General features: G+C 39.6%; 2 protein-coding genes across 8 annotated transcripts in view; one reads left to right on the top strand and one right to left on the bottom strand.

Annotated features, from left to right (window-relative positions):
- The window catches only part of CEP95 (centrosomal protein 95), a 35,939-nt gene extending 34,151 nt beyond the window's left edge, over positions 1-1,788 (top strand). For all 6 annotated transcript variants that reach the window (XM_020901741.2, XM_020901740.2, XM_020901738.2 and 3 more), the window contains 3 exons: positions 725-871; positions 1,129-1,200; positions 1,457-1,788. In XM_020901741.2, the coding sequence (XP_020757400.2) occupies positions 725-871; positions 1,129-1,200; positions 1,457-1,633 (396 nt within the window). In that variant the 3' untranslated portion in view covers positions 1,634-1,788. The remainder of the gene's footprint in view (positions 1-724; positions 872-1,128; positions 1,201-1,456) is intronic.
- A 5,653-nt stretch (positions 1,789-7,441) lies between these two features.
- The window catches only part of SMURF2 (SMAD specific E3 ubiquitin protein ligase 2), a 118,144-nt gene continuing 111,175 nt past the window's right edge, over positions 7,442-14,410 (bottom strand). For both annotated transcript variants that reach the window (XM_070479780.1, XM_070479779.1), the window contains exons 17-19: positions 12,424-12,625; positions 11,157-11,232; positions 7,442-10,822 (exon numbers count right to left, since the gene is read on the bottom strand). In XM_070479780.1, the coding sequence (XP_070335881.1) occupies positions 10,723-10,822; positions 11,157-11,232; positions 12,424-12,625 (378 nt within the window). In that variant the 3' untranslated portion in view covers positions 7,442-10,722. The remainder of the gene's footprint in view (positions 10,823-11,156; positions 11,233-12,423; positions 12,626-14,410) is intronic.

Below are 14,410 nucleotides of genomic sequence, written 5' to 3'. Positions count from 1 at the left end.
TTAAGGCTTTGAGAGGTTTAATAACTTCACACTAAGGTAATACCACTGACTAATGAATGCATGGCTGTACTTTGGTCAAGAACTCCTACCTAATCAGTGAGGACAAGTGGGCATGTCCAGATCCTTTCAACAGTTGTTTATCTGTGGCCTAGTTAGATCATAACAACGCGGCCCTCAGCTCTGCACATGCAGCCTTGACTTCTGCTTGAGGGTCATTTTCCTGTATATACGGCTGCAGCAAAGAACCTTTGGGACACAGGAAAAGATGTCATTAGTCATTGAAGGAATACAAATCAGAACAACTGACATAAACTCTCACCCATAAAGATGGCTAAAATAAAGTATTGGCAAGGATGTAGAAGTTGGAACACAGATGCAGGGCTGGTGGGGTTATAAAACGGTGCAACCACTTTGGAATACAGTCTGCAGCTCTTCAAAAGGTTAAACATGATCCAGCACTTTCACCCCTAGGTAACTATACACAGATGTTCATACTATAACCACCCTATTTATAACAGACAGAAAGAGGAAACACTACCAATGTCCATCAGTTGGTAAATTAATAAAATGTCATATCCATATAGTAGAATATTAAAGTATTATTTGCTATTATTTCCCAAAAAAACTTTGTGAAATACAGTCAGTATGCATACCTATAGTTGGGCAAAATTTTATTCCACCATGAAAATTCTGCATAACTTTTTCTGACTTAAATAATTAACAGATATTTAAGAAACTGTTTGAAGAAGGTTTACAAATTCAAAAGCAAAGGTTACAAGACCTAAGAAATTATGCCAAAGAAAAGCGAGATGAACAGAAGAGACAGCACCAGAATGAACTGGACTCAATGGAGAACTACTATAAAGACCAGGTGGGCTCACCGCTGCTAATTTATATTCGGATGTGCTTAATCTTGACCAGAGTCTATATTAAATTCGGAACTTGTCACTACACAGGTTAGACTGACTGAAATTTAAGATAAAATTAGCTAGTGCTTGACCACAGTATAGAATCGTATTGCTGATTTTCAGCCTGTGATTTTAAGATTTAAGATTTTTAGCCTGTGAACATAATTGTTATATTTGGACTACAAATATAAGGTTTGGTTTTTTTCTTCCCTGTAAACAGTTTTCATTGCTGGCAGAAGCGATATCACAGGAACGTCAAGAGCTCAAAGCCAGAGAGAAATCACAGGCCCAGGTAATAATAAGATAGAAATCATTTATTTACATTTTTAAGAAATAGAAGTGGAGAGGATACTAATAAGATCTACCAACAATTCAAAACCTATATTCTGTGATTTTAACTTTACCTGTTCAGATCTCTGTTAGAGCTGCTGCTAAATTATTAAAATTACTGCAGAAGCTTGATGATTAGGAAAGTAGAGAGGGAATAAAAATAGATGAGGGCCTGGATCTGTGTTGTGACTAGCAAGATGACATGAATTCTCTTTTAGATGTTACATAAGGTGAAGAGGGAGCTGAGATCTAAGATGGAGAAGGAAATTCAACAACTGCAGTACATGATAACACAAAACGACGACGATGCTTTTTTCCGGGAATTGGAAGCTGAGCGCTTCAAATGTCGGCTTCATTTGGCTTCCTTTCAGTACAGTAAAAATCCCTTCCTATGATGCCAGACTTCCTCAGTGTGGACTTCACCAGGGCAGAGCTAGAACTGAGCCAGTAAAACAATCTAAACCAGAAGAATCATTTCAGAATGACTTATCTATATATTGACTAGTACTTTTTATGAAATAACTTTGAAAATAAATACTGTTTTCTTCAAGTTTACTGCTTTGAATTTGACCTAAAACTTTTAAAAGAGGTGCATGAAAGCAATTAACAAGCCTCAATTGAGCAGCCAGCTCCTGAAGCCTATTGCTTTAGGTGAACAAAACAGCACTTGAGGACCAAAAAAAAAAATCTCTAATTCAGAAAAGAGCTAAAGTGTGGGCTTGTCATTAGAGGTGAGTCTTAGGGTTAAACCCTAAAAATACGATGGCGAAGTCTGTGTAACGTGGTCACATGGAGGCTGGAAGATGAGAATCACGCGTTATGGCCTCTGTCATTTGGGAGGGTGGCAGGTGTAAGATCAGCCATCTGTGCTCAGCAGAGCACTCGTGGTTGCAGGCGGCAAGGAGTGTACCCCAGCCCTGTTTCTGGTGAGCAGAGGAGGAAGAAGGAAAATGATGTCCTTCCTGAATAGGAGGGCTTCTGAAAAGGCCAGGAGGTGCGCGGAGGCTTTGGAGCAGTTGAGGAAATGGGAACTTTGCTGACCAAAGCCAGAGAATGGCAGAGGGCACCAGAAAAGGATTGGAAGGGAGAAGAGAGGCTCCCATTAGGGCATATAGAGAGAAGAATATATGAACAAGGATAGAGGCCCAGGGAGGCCAGCTGGCATGATAGGGTGGGATCTGCTCGCCTTGGAGAGAAGAGTAGCAGGTGAACCCAATGCTCTGGTCCCACGTGCTGCCCTTTTGGAATGACAGCTGACAGTGGGGCCTCTAGGAAGGCAGGAGTTCCCTGGATAGCCAAATTTAGAGACATGCAGATAGCTGCAATGTATATATTGTGACAGTCAGTGCAGGTGAATGGACAGGATGCAGGAAACACACAAGAGCTAGAACATAAGTTCTAAAACTTAGAGAAAAATAACATCTAGCTAGATATACATGTTATATCCTTAAAATGAGCAAATCTTTAAGAAGCTTTGGCATGAGTGGGTATAATGCAATGTAGTCAGTACAGCCTAGAGGGTGGCCTCTATGCCTCAGTCAGTAAAACATCCACCTGCAAAGCAGGAGACTATCTGCAATGCAGGAGACATGGGTTCGATCCCTGGATCAGCAAGGTCCCCTGGAGAAGGAAATGGCAACCTGCTCCAGTATTCTTGCCTGGGGAATTCCCATGGACAGAGACGCCTAGTGGGCTATGTACAGTTCATAGGATTTCAAGAGTCAAAAACACCTTAGCAACTAAACCACCAAGGTCTAGAAGAAAAGTCCCCAGGTGTGACTCAGTGATAGATTATTACACTCACTTTGCATAATATACTATTTGAATTTGTTATAAAGGCATCATTATGCTTGTTTTAATTTTTTTTTCCTTTTAATGCTTTAGGACTCTTAAGTTAGTTCTGCTAGCTCTTTACCAAACTAAGTAACTGGGAATAACGAGAAAGAACGATGAGGGAATTTACCAGGAGAGAGATGAGACTGCTAAGCAAAAGTCAAAGAATAGGAAGCAAAAGGTGCCAGTGCATATTTGAAAAGTAGAAAGCAAATTTATGAAGCGGTAACTTAACTCGGTGGGAGGTCTTACTAGCCAGGTACCTGTGGAGAGGGGATTATATGTGAAGCCACTTTGCCCAGAACCACTCAGGGAAAGCTTATTATGATCACACATTTGAAAAGTGACTTAGAACTATAATTTAACTATAACTGTATGGGGTGGGGGTAAGGGTGTTACAGAATGAGGTGGTTTGTGTGAGAAATAAATCTTTAAATATCCTCCTACTCCATTCCCACCCCACCCCACCCCACCCCCCACCAGAATCACTGTCTAAAAGTAATGAAGGGCACTATTAACCACCTCATCTGGAAATGGAGAAATACCAGAAGAGCTGACAGAAGGGTTAGGAGTAGTAGCTTCTGGAAAGTAAGACTAGGCATTGGGGGAACAGGTGATGAAGAGTCCCTCCTCTTTTAATGAGATATAATTGATATACTAGCTTAAATTTATACAGTTCACATTATCGATGATTTGATAAATCTACATACTGTGAAATGATTGCAAGTGTAGTTAAAATCTGTTACCTCAGATTTTTTTTTAAACTGGCAATGAGAATTTTTTAAAAATATGTATGTTTAGCTGTGTATATACATTACTGTATCATGTGGGACACTGGAGAATTAGCTGCCTCTCCTATAAAATGTAGAAAGGAAAAGAAAACCTGTGTCTTAAGTAAGGCAAGAGAACAGAGCCTCTAGTGAAGGAACTAAGGGTGTAGGGGAAATTTATTCACAATGGAAAGAGGTATCACATTGAAAACAGGGGGAGTCTGCAACAGGGGAATGAGATAGGTAGGGCAGACAGAAGACGGTTATCATTAAGAGAAATGGCATAAATGGAAGGAATTCCAAAATTGGGGTTTAAGCTGCAGCTTATAGAGTGATCTATTAGATCCTAAATCCAGACATGCTGAAAACGTTGAATGGAATTTCAAACTATTCAAACTCTAACCTAGAATTTGATGGACATGGCCAGTTTGTTAGCTTAAAAAATACACTAAATTTGAACTGCCTTTAAAACTCTGCCCCCTGAAGAACAAAGCTGGCGGCATCAGGCTCCCTGACGTCAAACTATATTACAAAGCTGTAGTACTCAAAACAATGTGGTATTGGCATAAAGACACATAAATTAACGGGACAAAATTAGAGAGCCCCAAACAATCCCATGGACCCAGGAGCCTGGCAGGCTACAGTCCATGGAGTCGCAAGAGTCAGACACAACTTAGCAACTAAACCACCACCACCACATAAAGTCCATCAACTCAATAACAGGTGAGCCAAGAATATACAACGGGGAAAGGACATCCTCTTCAATAAATAATGCTGGGAAAACTGAACAGCCACATGCAGAAGAATGATGCTAGACCACTGTCTTAACTATACACAAATAGTTAACTCAGAATGGGTTAAGACTTGTAAGACCTGGAATCATAAAACTAGAAGAAAAAGGCAGTGAACTCACTGACATCAGTCTTGGCAATGATTTTTTTTCCTTTTTGGATTTGACCCCAAAAGCACAAGTGAGACTAAATCAAACCGAAAAGCTTTTGCACAGCAAAGAAAACCATCAACAAAATGAAAAGGCAACCACTGAATGGGGGAAAATATTTGCAAATTAGACATCTGATAAGGAGTTAATATCCAAAGTACACAGCACTTATACAACTCAGCAGCAAACGATCTGGTTATAAAATAGGCAGAGGAACTGAATAGATAATTTTTTCCCAAAGAAGATACTGGGGGTCAACAGTACATGAGAAGGTGCTCAACATCACTAATAACCAAGGAAATGCAAGTCAAAACCACAATGAGATATAACTGTTTGATTGCTACCAAAAAGTAAGTTCTGGTGAATATGTAGAGAAAAGGGAACCTTGGTGCACTGTTGGTGGGGATGCAGCCACTATGGAGGTTCCTCAAGAAATTAAAAACAGGACTACCATATGACCCAGCAATTTCACTTCTGGTTATTTATCTGAAGAAAATGAAAACACTGACTGGAAAAGATTATCTGCACCCTCATGTTCAACCGAAGCAATAGCCAAAATACAGAAACAACCTAAGTGTCCATTGATGGATGAATGGATAGAGAAAACTTGTATATATGTATACACACATTGAAATAATACTCAGCCTAAAAAAAAAAAAAAGAAATCCTGTCATTCGCACCAACATCATTAACCTTGAGGGCATTATGCTAAGTAAAATAAGAGACAAATATCATCTGATCTCACTTAATGTGTGGAATTTAACACAAAAACCCTTCTCACCCTTCAAAACTGAGCTTGTAGATACAAACTGGTGGTTGTCAGAGATGGGGAATGGAAAAAATGGGTGAAGGGTGGCCAAAAGGTATACACTTTAAGTTATAAGGGCTTCCCTTGTGGCCCAGCTGGTAAAGAATCCGCCTGCAATGTGGGAGACCTGGGTTCGATCTCTGGGTTCGGAAGATCCCCTAGAAAAGGGAACAGCTACCCACTTGAGTATTCTGGCCTGGAGAATTCCATAGACACTGTAGTCCATGAGGTTGCAGAGCCAGACATGACTAAGTGAGTTTCACTTTCACTTATGAAATAGCTCACGGGGGTGTACTGTACAGCATGGTGACTGCAGTTAGTAATAACGCAGTGCACACTGGAAGGTTGCTAAATTCTCATCACAAGGGAAAAGAAACTTCTGACTGTGGTGATGGGTCTTAAAGACTGAAACTGGACGGGTCTCTTACCCACCCCTCAGGGTGCTACAGTTGTCTCCCCACTTCCTTTGCTTATAAAACACTCGTAAGAGAGACTACAGCTCAGACTACTTTGATAACCTAGATAAAATCCCAGCCCAAATATCCACAAAAGGTATGCTAGAGTCTGAGATGTCATGGGGAAAGGGAGTGGGGGAACAATACCAACTTTTAAAAACCAAAAGGGATTTGAAGCCTTGCTGAGGTGAGGTAATTGATCTCATGTTGCCATCATGACTGACTGATTCGCTGCACACACTCTTGAGTTCTGAGGAACTCAGTTTACACTGTAGCTTCTGAGACATACACTAGAAACACTAGTTTGGAAGTTCAGTTTTTTTTAACCATCCAAAGCTGTATCCCTAAAGCTGGTACAGAGCCGGGGACACGGTAGGAGCACGACAGGTTTGAATGGCAAATGACATTTGAATGGACAAAGAATGAGCCACATTTAAGGTAAATACCTCTCAATGAAATGTAACTTTAAAATCTGATTTGTCTAGTTTGCTAAGAATATTATCATGGGCCTTTAAGCCTTTTTCTGTGTAATTACCTCTGCTCCATTCTGCTCCTCGGCATATCCTACCGGAAGCATTTGGGATATAAAGTACAAATAAATGCAGTGGGTGGTGCCGAGGTTAACCTTCATTATAATAAAAAGACAAGCCTTTCAGGTCAGCATAGAGCAGAAAAACGTCACATAGTACTCAGACTTTCAGGTAATTTATAGATGATTCTACTACTAAAATCCTTAATGTACTAAAAAGTATATACAAATTTTAGATGACAAAGAGTAAACTGGCAATGTGAGGCAAAGCAAAAAAAGATACATTTCAAAAGGATGTAAAAATGGACCCCATGCCCACTCTGGGAACTTTCCACGCAGGACTGCTTCCACTGCACCACCAGCCCCTCGCCCCGCCAAGACATGCCTCTCTGTGTGGCCTATGCTGAGGAGAGACTTACACAGACTACTGTGGGTGAAAAAACACCCTATCCAATTCCCTGTTCACCCTTGTAGATAGCTAGACTTTAATTCACTACATTTACAGAACTGAATTACGACCCTTAAAGTCACGGCTCCTTGGGAAAATGTAACTGATTTCTGCTTTTCGAGGATTCTGCTCAACGTCAAGGAAGCAAGTGAGGCCCTGGTCGTAGCTCTGCCCTCCAGAGCCTGGGAAGCTGTTACAGGCCACACTGACCACGAAGGCGGCGCCACGGCAGGGGAAGACAGCGGCTTCCCTGCCGGACCTTTCAGGAGGCGTCCTGAGCCCTCAGGCTCTGCCACGTGACAAAAACACCAACTCGGGAAGGCCCATGAACCTTTAAACTTCACCTTTTACGGTCTGTGTGTAGTCACTCTTGATAGAGCCAGGCAAAGTTCTTAAAAACAATTCATTATAAACTCAATATTCTTTAGAAACTTTGATGCTGTGACAGTGCAAACAGCATTCATTTATTGCTCAACTTCGGCATGGGCACATACATAGTTAATTTTTAAAAAACCATTTATACAGATGTTATTGATAAAGCTCATGTAACAACTGGGTGAAAATACAAAGAATATCAAAGCTAAAACACTCTGTAATAAATACACATACAATGAAAATGATAAAACTTTGTTTTTAAAGTCAGTTTGAGAGAAGAAGAATATTACAATAAGTGAACTAATTACATCTAAAAACAGAACAACTCAGCATTTGGTACACCATCATTCTAACGTAAGTACATTAAATACCACAAGTGGCAGCCATTGACTGTGCTGCAGCCTAAAGACAAGCAGGAGGAGCTGCTCTATCAAACTGTCAGGATGACCGGAACAATTCTGTAACTCCCGTCCATGCAGCCAGCTCAATGCACCGGAAGTTCAAGCCAACTTAGTGTTATAAAATAAAGCAAATTACACTGTATTTAAGAGAAGGGAAACTTGTGCTCTGGACTGTAATTACAAGGAAAAAATTAAAGACTTGGTTAAAAATAAAACCCATTCAGGGCAACAAACTATGTGCAAAAACAAAATGTACACTATACACAGCACTATTTAAAAACTCTTTACACCAAAGAAGTAAGACCCTCTGAAACACACTCACCTCTGTACTGCATACGAGCTCTACAAAGTAACCACTGTTCGTAATTAAGCATTCATGATGCAAAGGCAATGTATGGAAACATGACATCACGTATCTGAAATAACGCAACTAGAGGAAGGATTAGGAAAAATCCAGCTAAGAGGGACATGTGGAAATAAATATTCACATTAAACATGAGGTGCAAGTCCAAGGGTCAGTGATTCGTTGGGGGGTTTTGTTTGCTTAGCACCTGTTTAGAAGTAATCAGGTAATGTGACTTTGAAAATGAAATCTAAATCATGTTTTTATAAATTATGTTGGTGATACCATAGACTGTAAGGGAGGGGAGTTTCTTTCTTTTAAAGCTCTATTAAGTTAAAAAGGCACTCAAAAAGCAATGGTATTTGCCTGCTCTATTTTGTACATTATTTTGAGAGTAGCATTTCATTAATGCATCTGTCAGTTATAATTTCTCTGAAGTGTTCATCATGTACTTTTAATGAACGATTGTAATAGGCACAATTACACTGCACTAGTGCTTTAATATAAGAGAGATGGACCTGCAATCAATAAGGTATTATTGTGAAAGCTGAAAACTACTGATAATCAAACAGGGTATTTCAAGATGTTCTCCGGTACAACTAAGAATGCAGTAAGAAAACAAAGTGGGAAGGAACAGTTCAGCATAAGCACAGCGCCACTACACAGTTATAACTAAACCAGCTTGTGTGTGGCTGTCAAATTTGGCTGAATGAAATAAATACACAAGAAGCTACAGGAGTAGTTCTCAACTTTTTTTTAAGCAGCAAATTTTCCACCTCTTGTATTCTACCCATCCCCCCACCCCTCCTAGTCTCTGAAACCTTATGTAAAATTCCAATATATAAAAGAAAAATCAGAGTTGTTCTGGGTAAAGGCGGATGGGGAGTTCGAGGCCTCTGCTCAAATACCAACTCGGCCTTTCTTTGCCCTCTCTTTGTCCCTCCTCTCTTAAACCATGACTTCTGAGGCACCTCTGAGGAAGCCCTTGGCTCCAAGAACACAGGCTGAAACCAATCCATCAAATGAACACAAAGGGCTGATTCACTTGATAATTAAGCTGCAAAATTTAAACAAAGCTATCTCATCAAAATTTGCTATGCCTGATTTCTCATCAATGTAAAACATAAAAAAAAAGAATAGTGCAGATTTCTGATGGCTGAATTTAAAAAAACCACTCATGACTTCAGATTTTTCCAAGCTCTCACTCCAGAATTCTGGTTGCCTTCTGGATCATGCAACATGCCACGCACCTTGAAAGCTGAATCTGGATGTTTCAAAATCAAATGCTGATCTTCAATACCAAGGGAACCGAAGATTCCCTTACCTCCAAAATTACTCTTCAGATTTAATGTTTATGAGAGAGTTAGAATCACTTTTGTTTTTTGTTTTTTTTTTTTTTTTTAGTAATCACATCTCCTGCCCCACCACCCCCACTTCATTTTGTTAGGTAAAAGCAGAGTTTTCTAAGCTTTGCTAAATAATCTTTTGAGCAGAGTTTTTCCTGTTTCATAATTTTAACTGATTAAGATATGAGCAGCTAAACAGAGATTCAGGATGATTTACTTGAGAGAAACTTACCATAATTAAAATATAATATGAATTAGGTGCACTTGTCATAGGAGACTTTGGTTTACAGAAATAGTATATATATATCTCAAAGATAAGCTGACCCAGTAACAGAATGAAAATCCCATCTCATCCACGTGATCTAAGTAGCTATAAAAATGCAGTATTTCCATTTAAGATGCAAAGTAAATCCAAAATACCTGATCATATTCATTCAAGATAAAAAATTAAGGTTTCTGTTTTAAAGTCTCTTAAAGAACAGGGAGCCCCTGAATGCATCATTTTATTGTAGCAAATAAGCTACTAAGTTCAGACTAAATGGTTGCATTAGGAACTTGACAACCAAAATTATATAGCTGTATTCCAGAGAATTCGTGCTTGAAAAATATTTAAAAAAAAAAAAACTCACTTAGGCTAGGTTGAAACATATAATGCTTCTAAAATATAATGCTTTGCTATAGAAAAAGGCAATTAAACTTGTAAATGGCTTAATTTTTTTAGGATTCTTTTGTAGCCAATTGTTTACAAAGGTAGAATAATTCAAAATAATTTTATTTTATTTTGTTTTTTACAAAGAGCAAGTACAGGAGCTGTTCAAAACCACGTTTTCGAAACGAAGCGACTTGTACCGACTGCTGCAGCTGTCTTGGCGTTTGACAGACTTGAAATCTGTGAAGTGATTTGAATAGATTACCTTTTATAAAAATAGTAGTAGTCTTTAAGTGTAGAATACTGCCTAACTCTGGAAATGTAGGAAAAGTCAGCATTCTTTAGGTTCAAGATACTAATTTTAAATAGCAGCTGAATGTGGCCTCATGGCAAAGCATAAAGACCTCTTTTTTTCCTTGAAAAGGAATTTCAAAATTGTCCTTTCCCCTCACAGTGTCCTAAAATTTTTTAAAGGGGGGGTTGGGGGGGGCATTTTCCTGTATTTCAGCATTCCTTGAAACTCTGCTGAAAAGAGGCTGTCTGTCCGTCAGGCTATAAATAGAGTCCTGGGTAAATCCTTGAAGTTGTCATTCCACAGCAAATCCACACGTTTCTTCTATGGCTGTTAGCAGCTTTTCATATAACTTTTCATAGCTTTCATAGGGCGGAATGTCTATTCGATTGAAGCTGTAAATAAGCAAATCACAGTTCATTCAAAACAGGGCAACTGACCTGGCAAGTGTACATTAGTTTACACTAAACTAATACAGCCATATCACTCTTTGTGTCACACAGAAAACTACAAGAAAGAGGTTATATTTCTCTCTAGTTGAGATTTACTTGAAAATCCCCCAAAGGGATTTTCCCTACCCATTTTTGGATAATCTTAATCCATTTAAAAGGAATAATAAGCAACTTTTTAAGGTGCCATTCAGTAGAACAACAAATAAAATGTCAAATCTGTCTGAAACTAACACCTACATACCTGGCATGAAGGGAAAAAGCTACTGAAGTAACTCACCAAGTGTGGGCTTTGGGCAGGTTGTTAGTGCAAGCATCGATCTGGTGTATGGTGAAAAGCCGTGGACCTGCGGCACCTGCAGAGGAAGCCAATGTGGGTCAGATCACTGCAGGCACACGTATCAGTCCTCAAAATCTCAGAATAAAGATGGTACATAAACCACAGGGTCTAGGGCTAAGGGAGGACTGGTGACTCCACACAGCTGCCAAAAGGCCCAGGAAAAGAATCTGGGTTTTTAAAAGCTGGAACTGACCTTGGATAACAAGCCTGATTCCTTGATCTGCTAGCCTTTCGATTTAAGGAAAGTTCAGGATTGAAACCTTTTGCCAACCTCTATCTTCTATGGACAGTCATTGTCCCAAAGGGGCAAATCCAACGTCCAGCACATATTCAAAAAGATGACAACCTAATGCAGATTTAGGTTTCACTCTTCAGACTTCGCAGAGAGCAAAAGATCACAGTCTAGAGAGTAACGAGTCTGCAGAAATACAACTTCACTTCATGCATCTGAGCAGTCTGCTGATAACGAGTTCTCCACATGGGCAATGCAAGCACGACTCAAGTCTGTTTTCCCCCACGGAATTCTGACACGTAGACTACGCAGCACTGTGGAGTCATGTACCAGCCTTGCTTCCTACACCCTCAGTCACCAGCAGCAGCAGATTTTAAAATGAAGAGCTTCAGAGGTAAAGGAACACTGCCACCCAGTGAAGCGCCACGATCACTAGCAATATCCCAACTCATCCCCCAGCTGAACAGCTCGTCCATGGAAAACAATCCTTAAAAACGGAATATGGCTGTGAGATGGTCTGATGCCATGCATTAACTAAAAGTGCTCTGACCAGACAAACGGCTTCCACAGCTCATGCTGCCTCTATTAAAAGATTAAAAAAGTAGAGGGGAGAGGCCTCCCAAGTGGGTAAATGTTTGCCAGGCTGAGATGTGAACACGGAAGCAGACAGACTTCCCCTAGAGGAATGGGCAACAGCATTTTAAAGCAAGGTGTCCAGAAAAGGCAGAGCATCAGCACACACGTCTCCAACATGCGGCACTCACTACAACCACAGAGAACCCAGCAGGAAAGGCTCTTGGGAGGGAACAAGGAAAGGAAGGAGAAGAAGGTATCAAGACACGAGAGTTACAGATAAGAACTAGAGTGAAAAGAGAATCTGTTTATAAGCACGTTTGTACACTATCTGCATACACCAAATACTAACGCCCTGCCCCGACGATGAGACGCCAGATGGTCTGTGCCTCCCTCTCTCACCTTGTAAAGCCTTGAAGCCCTGCAGAGGCACTCGTGACGAGCCGGTCACAAACTGAAGCAACCGCGCTCGTCGTTCTTCATCGAAGAACTCCACAGCCTTCCAGAACCACTTGACAACATTGCTGTCTGGAGTACAGTGTTTTAACCGGGTGTTTACCTTCCAGTCATTAACATCTATCTTTCCAAGTCCACAAATAATGAGCTGTTAAAATATTGCACAAATAATGAGCCAATGGAAACCCAAGTCGGCCAAAAAATTCCTCAAAATGGAACTTTAGATTTGCAATGTTGGCTTTCAAATGGTGTCCTTAATCGAGGGTAGATGTCAGAACCATCTGGAAAGTTTTTCAAAATATACACACTAGGTCCTATGCTCATATTTTAATTCTGTGAATCTGGGGTGAATTAGGGTCTGTATTTTTTAAAAGCTCCATGAGTACCTACACTGCAGGTTCCCTACCCAGGATGTGAGAACCACAGTGATGGACATGACAAGATGAGAAGTTCCATAATCTCACTGTAGAATTCTAAAAAAAATGATAATGATCAGAAACTAGATTCAGAGTAAATACAGTTTACATATGCCTTCCTTAAGACCTGGATCTACTATTCCAATTTCAACATTTCTTAGCTTTGGAATTCTGGGCAGTTCAGCTCACTTCCCTTGGCCACAGTTTCCTCTTCGGTAATAAGGCAGTACTACCTGTTTCATTACATCCTGTGAAAGCAACCAATAGTGCATGGGCATTCAAGAAATTGTGTTGAATAAGTGGTACAATCTGCTTAAAGCTGGACCAAAGTACAAAATTTATGAATGTGCTGTTACAGAGCTCTGCTTGGCATTCTGATGCAGGCTCACTATAAATGATAAATCAAAATCACTTTGATACAATTAATACTCACACCTCCTTAGGATCCAAGACAGAGTCACCTTACTAACCTGTGTATAACACTGACTTATGATAGTGTGTAGTACAGAACATAATGCAACCTGCAAATCCCATAGTTTATAATTAAGTATACTAACCCAGTGTAACACTAAAACTATATATATATATTTCTTATGAAAAGTTAATTTCATTAGCAGTAGAAATTATATAACAAACCCTAACATTATTGAATAAAATCTGCAACAAAGCTTCTACAGGGTTCTGAAAAATCCTGAATCACAGCTATATGAACAGGTAAGTGGCTATCCAAATAGAACTACAGAAGTACTTATAATACTGAAGATACCTCTCAAAATTCCTTTCTTCAGAGGAGTGGTAACTTTAAAGCCAAATTCCTTATTTATTATACGAACAGAAAAAAATGCATCGTATTTCAACTTTACTGTCATTCCTGCTGTGTTTTATTCCTCCTCCTACTTCCTTCTGGTCATTTCAGTATTGAATAATTCAATCACGGAAAGAATGGGATGGTATTCAGTCAAACCAATCTTTTTAGGTTTGTCTAACCGATTTGTTAACAGATTTAGTTAGAAAGGACACTGAAGTTAATAAAATCATATTTTAAATTATGTATAGACTTCTAATATTTATGCTATCCCTAGGCACTAATTCAATTTTGCAACCTCAGGTAGAATAAAATCTCATTACTTTTCAAAGTAGTTCAGTAGTAACTCAGATGTATTTGTTAAAGGTCTTAATTATAAAACCAAACTTAAGGTGCTTTAAGGACTAGCTTTAAAATTAAAAAATGGTTAACTGGTTATTAAAGTCTGTATTAGTAACAAAAGTTTCCAAGGAGACTGAAGATGTTTTGACAGTCATGTAAAGTCGCTCAGTCACATCCAATTCTTTTCGACCCCATGGACTGTAGTCCATGGAATTCTCCAGGCCAGAATACTGGAGTGAGTAGCCTTTCCCTTCTCCAGGGGATCTTCCCAGCCCAGGGATCGAACCTAGGTCTCTTGCATTGCAGGCGGGTTTAGACAATCCTAAATGTTTCCTCTAGGTTTTTGTCTATCAAGTGCTTTCTTGTAAAG

This window comes from Odocoileus virginianus, chromosome 17 (assembly GCF_023699985.2).
Source record: "Odocoileus virginianus isolate 20LAN1187 ecotype Illinois chromosome 17, Ovbor_1.2, whole genome shotgun sequence".
NCBI lineage: Eukaryota > Metazoa > Chordata > Mammalia > Artiodactyla > Cervidae > Odocoileus > Odocoileus virginianus.
This window is presented reverse-complemented; position numbering and strand designations above follow the sequence as displayed.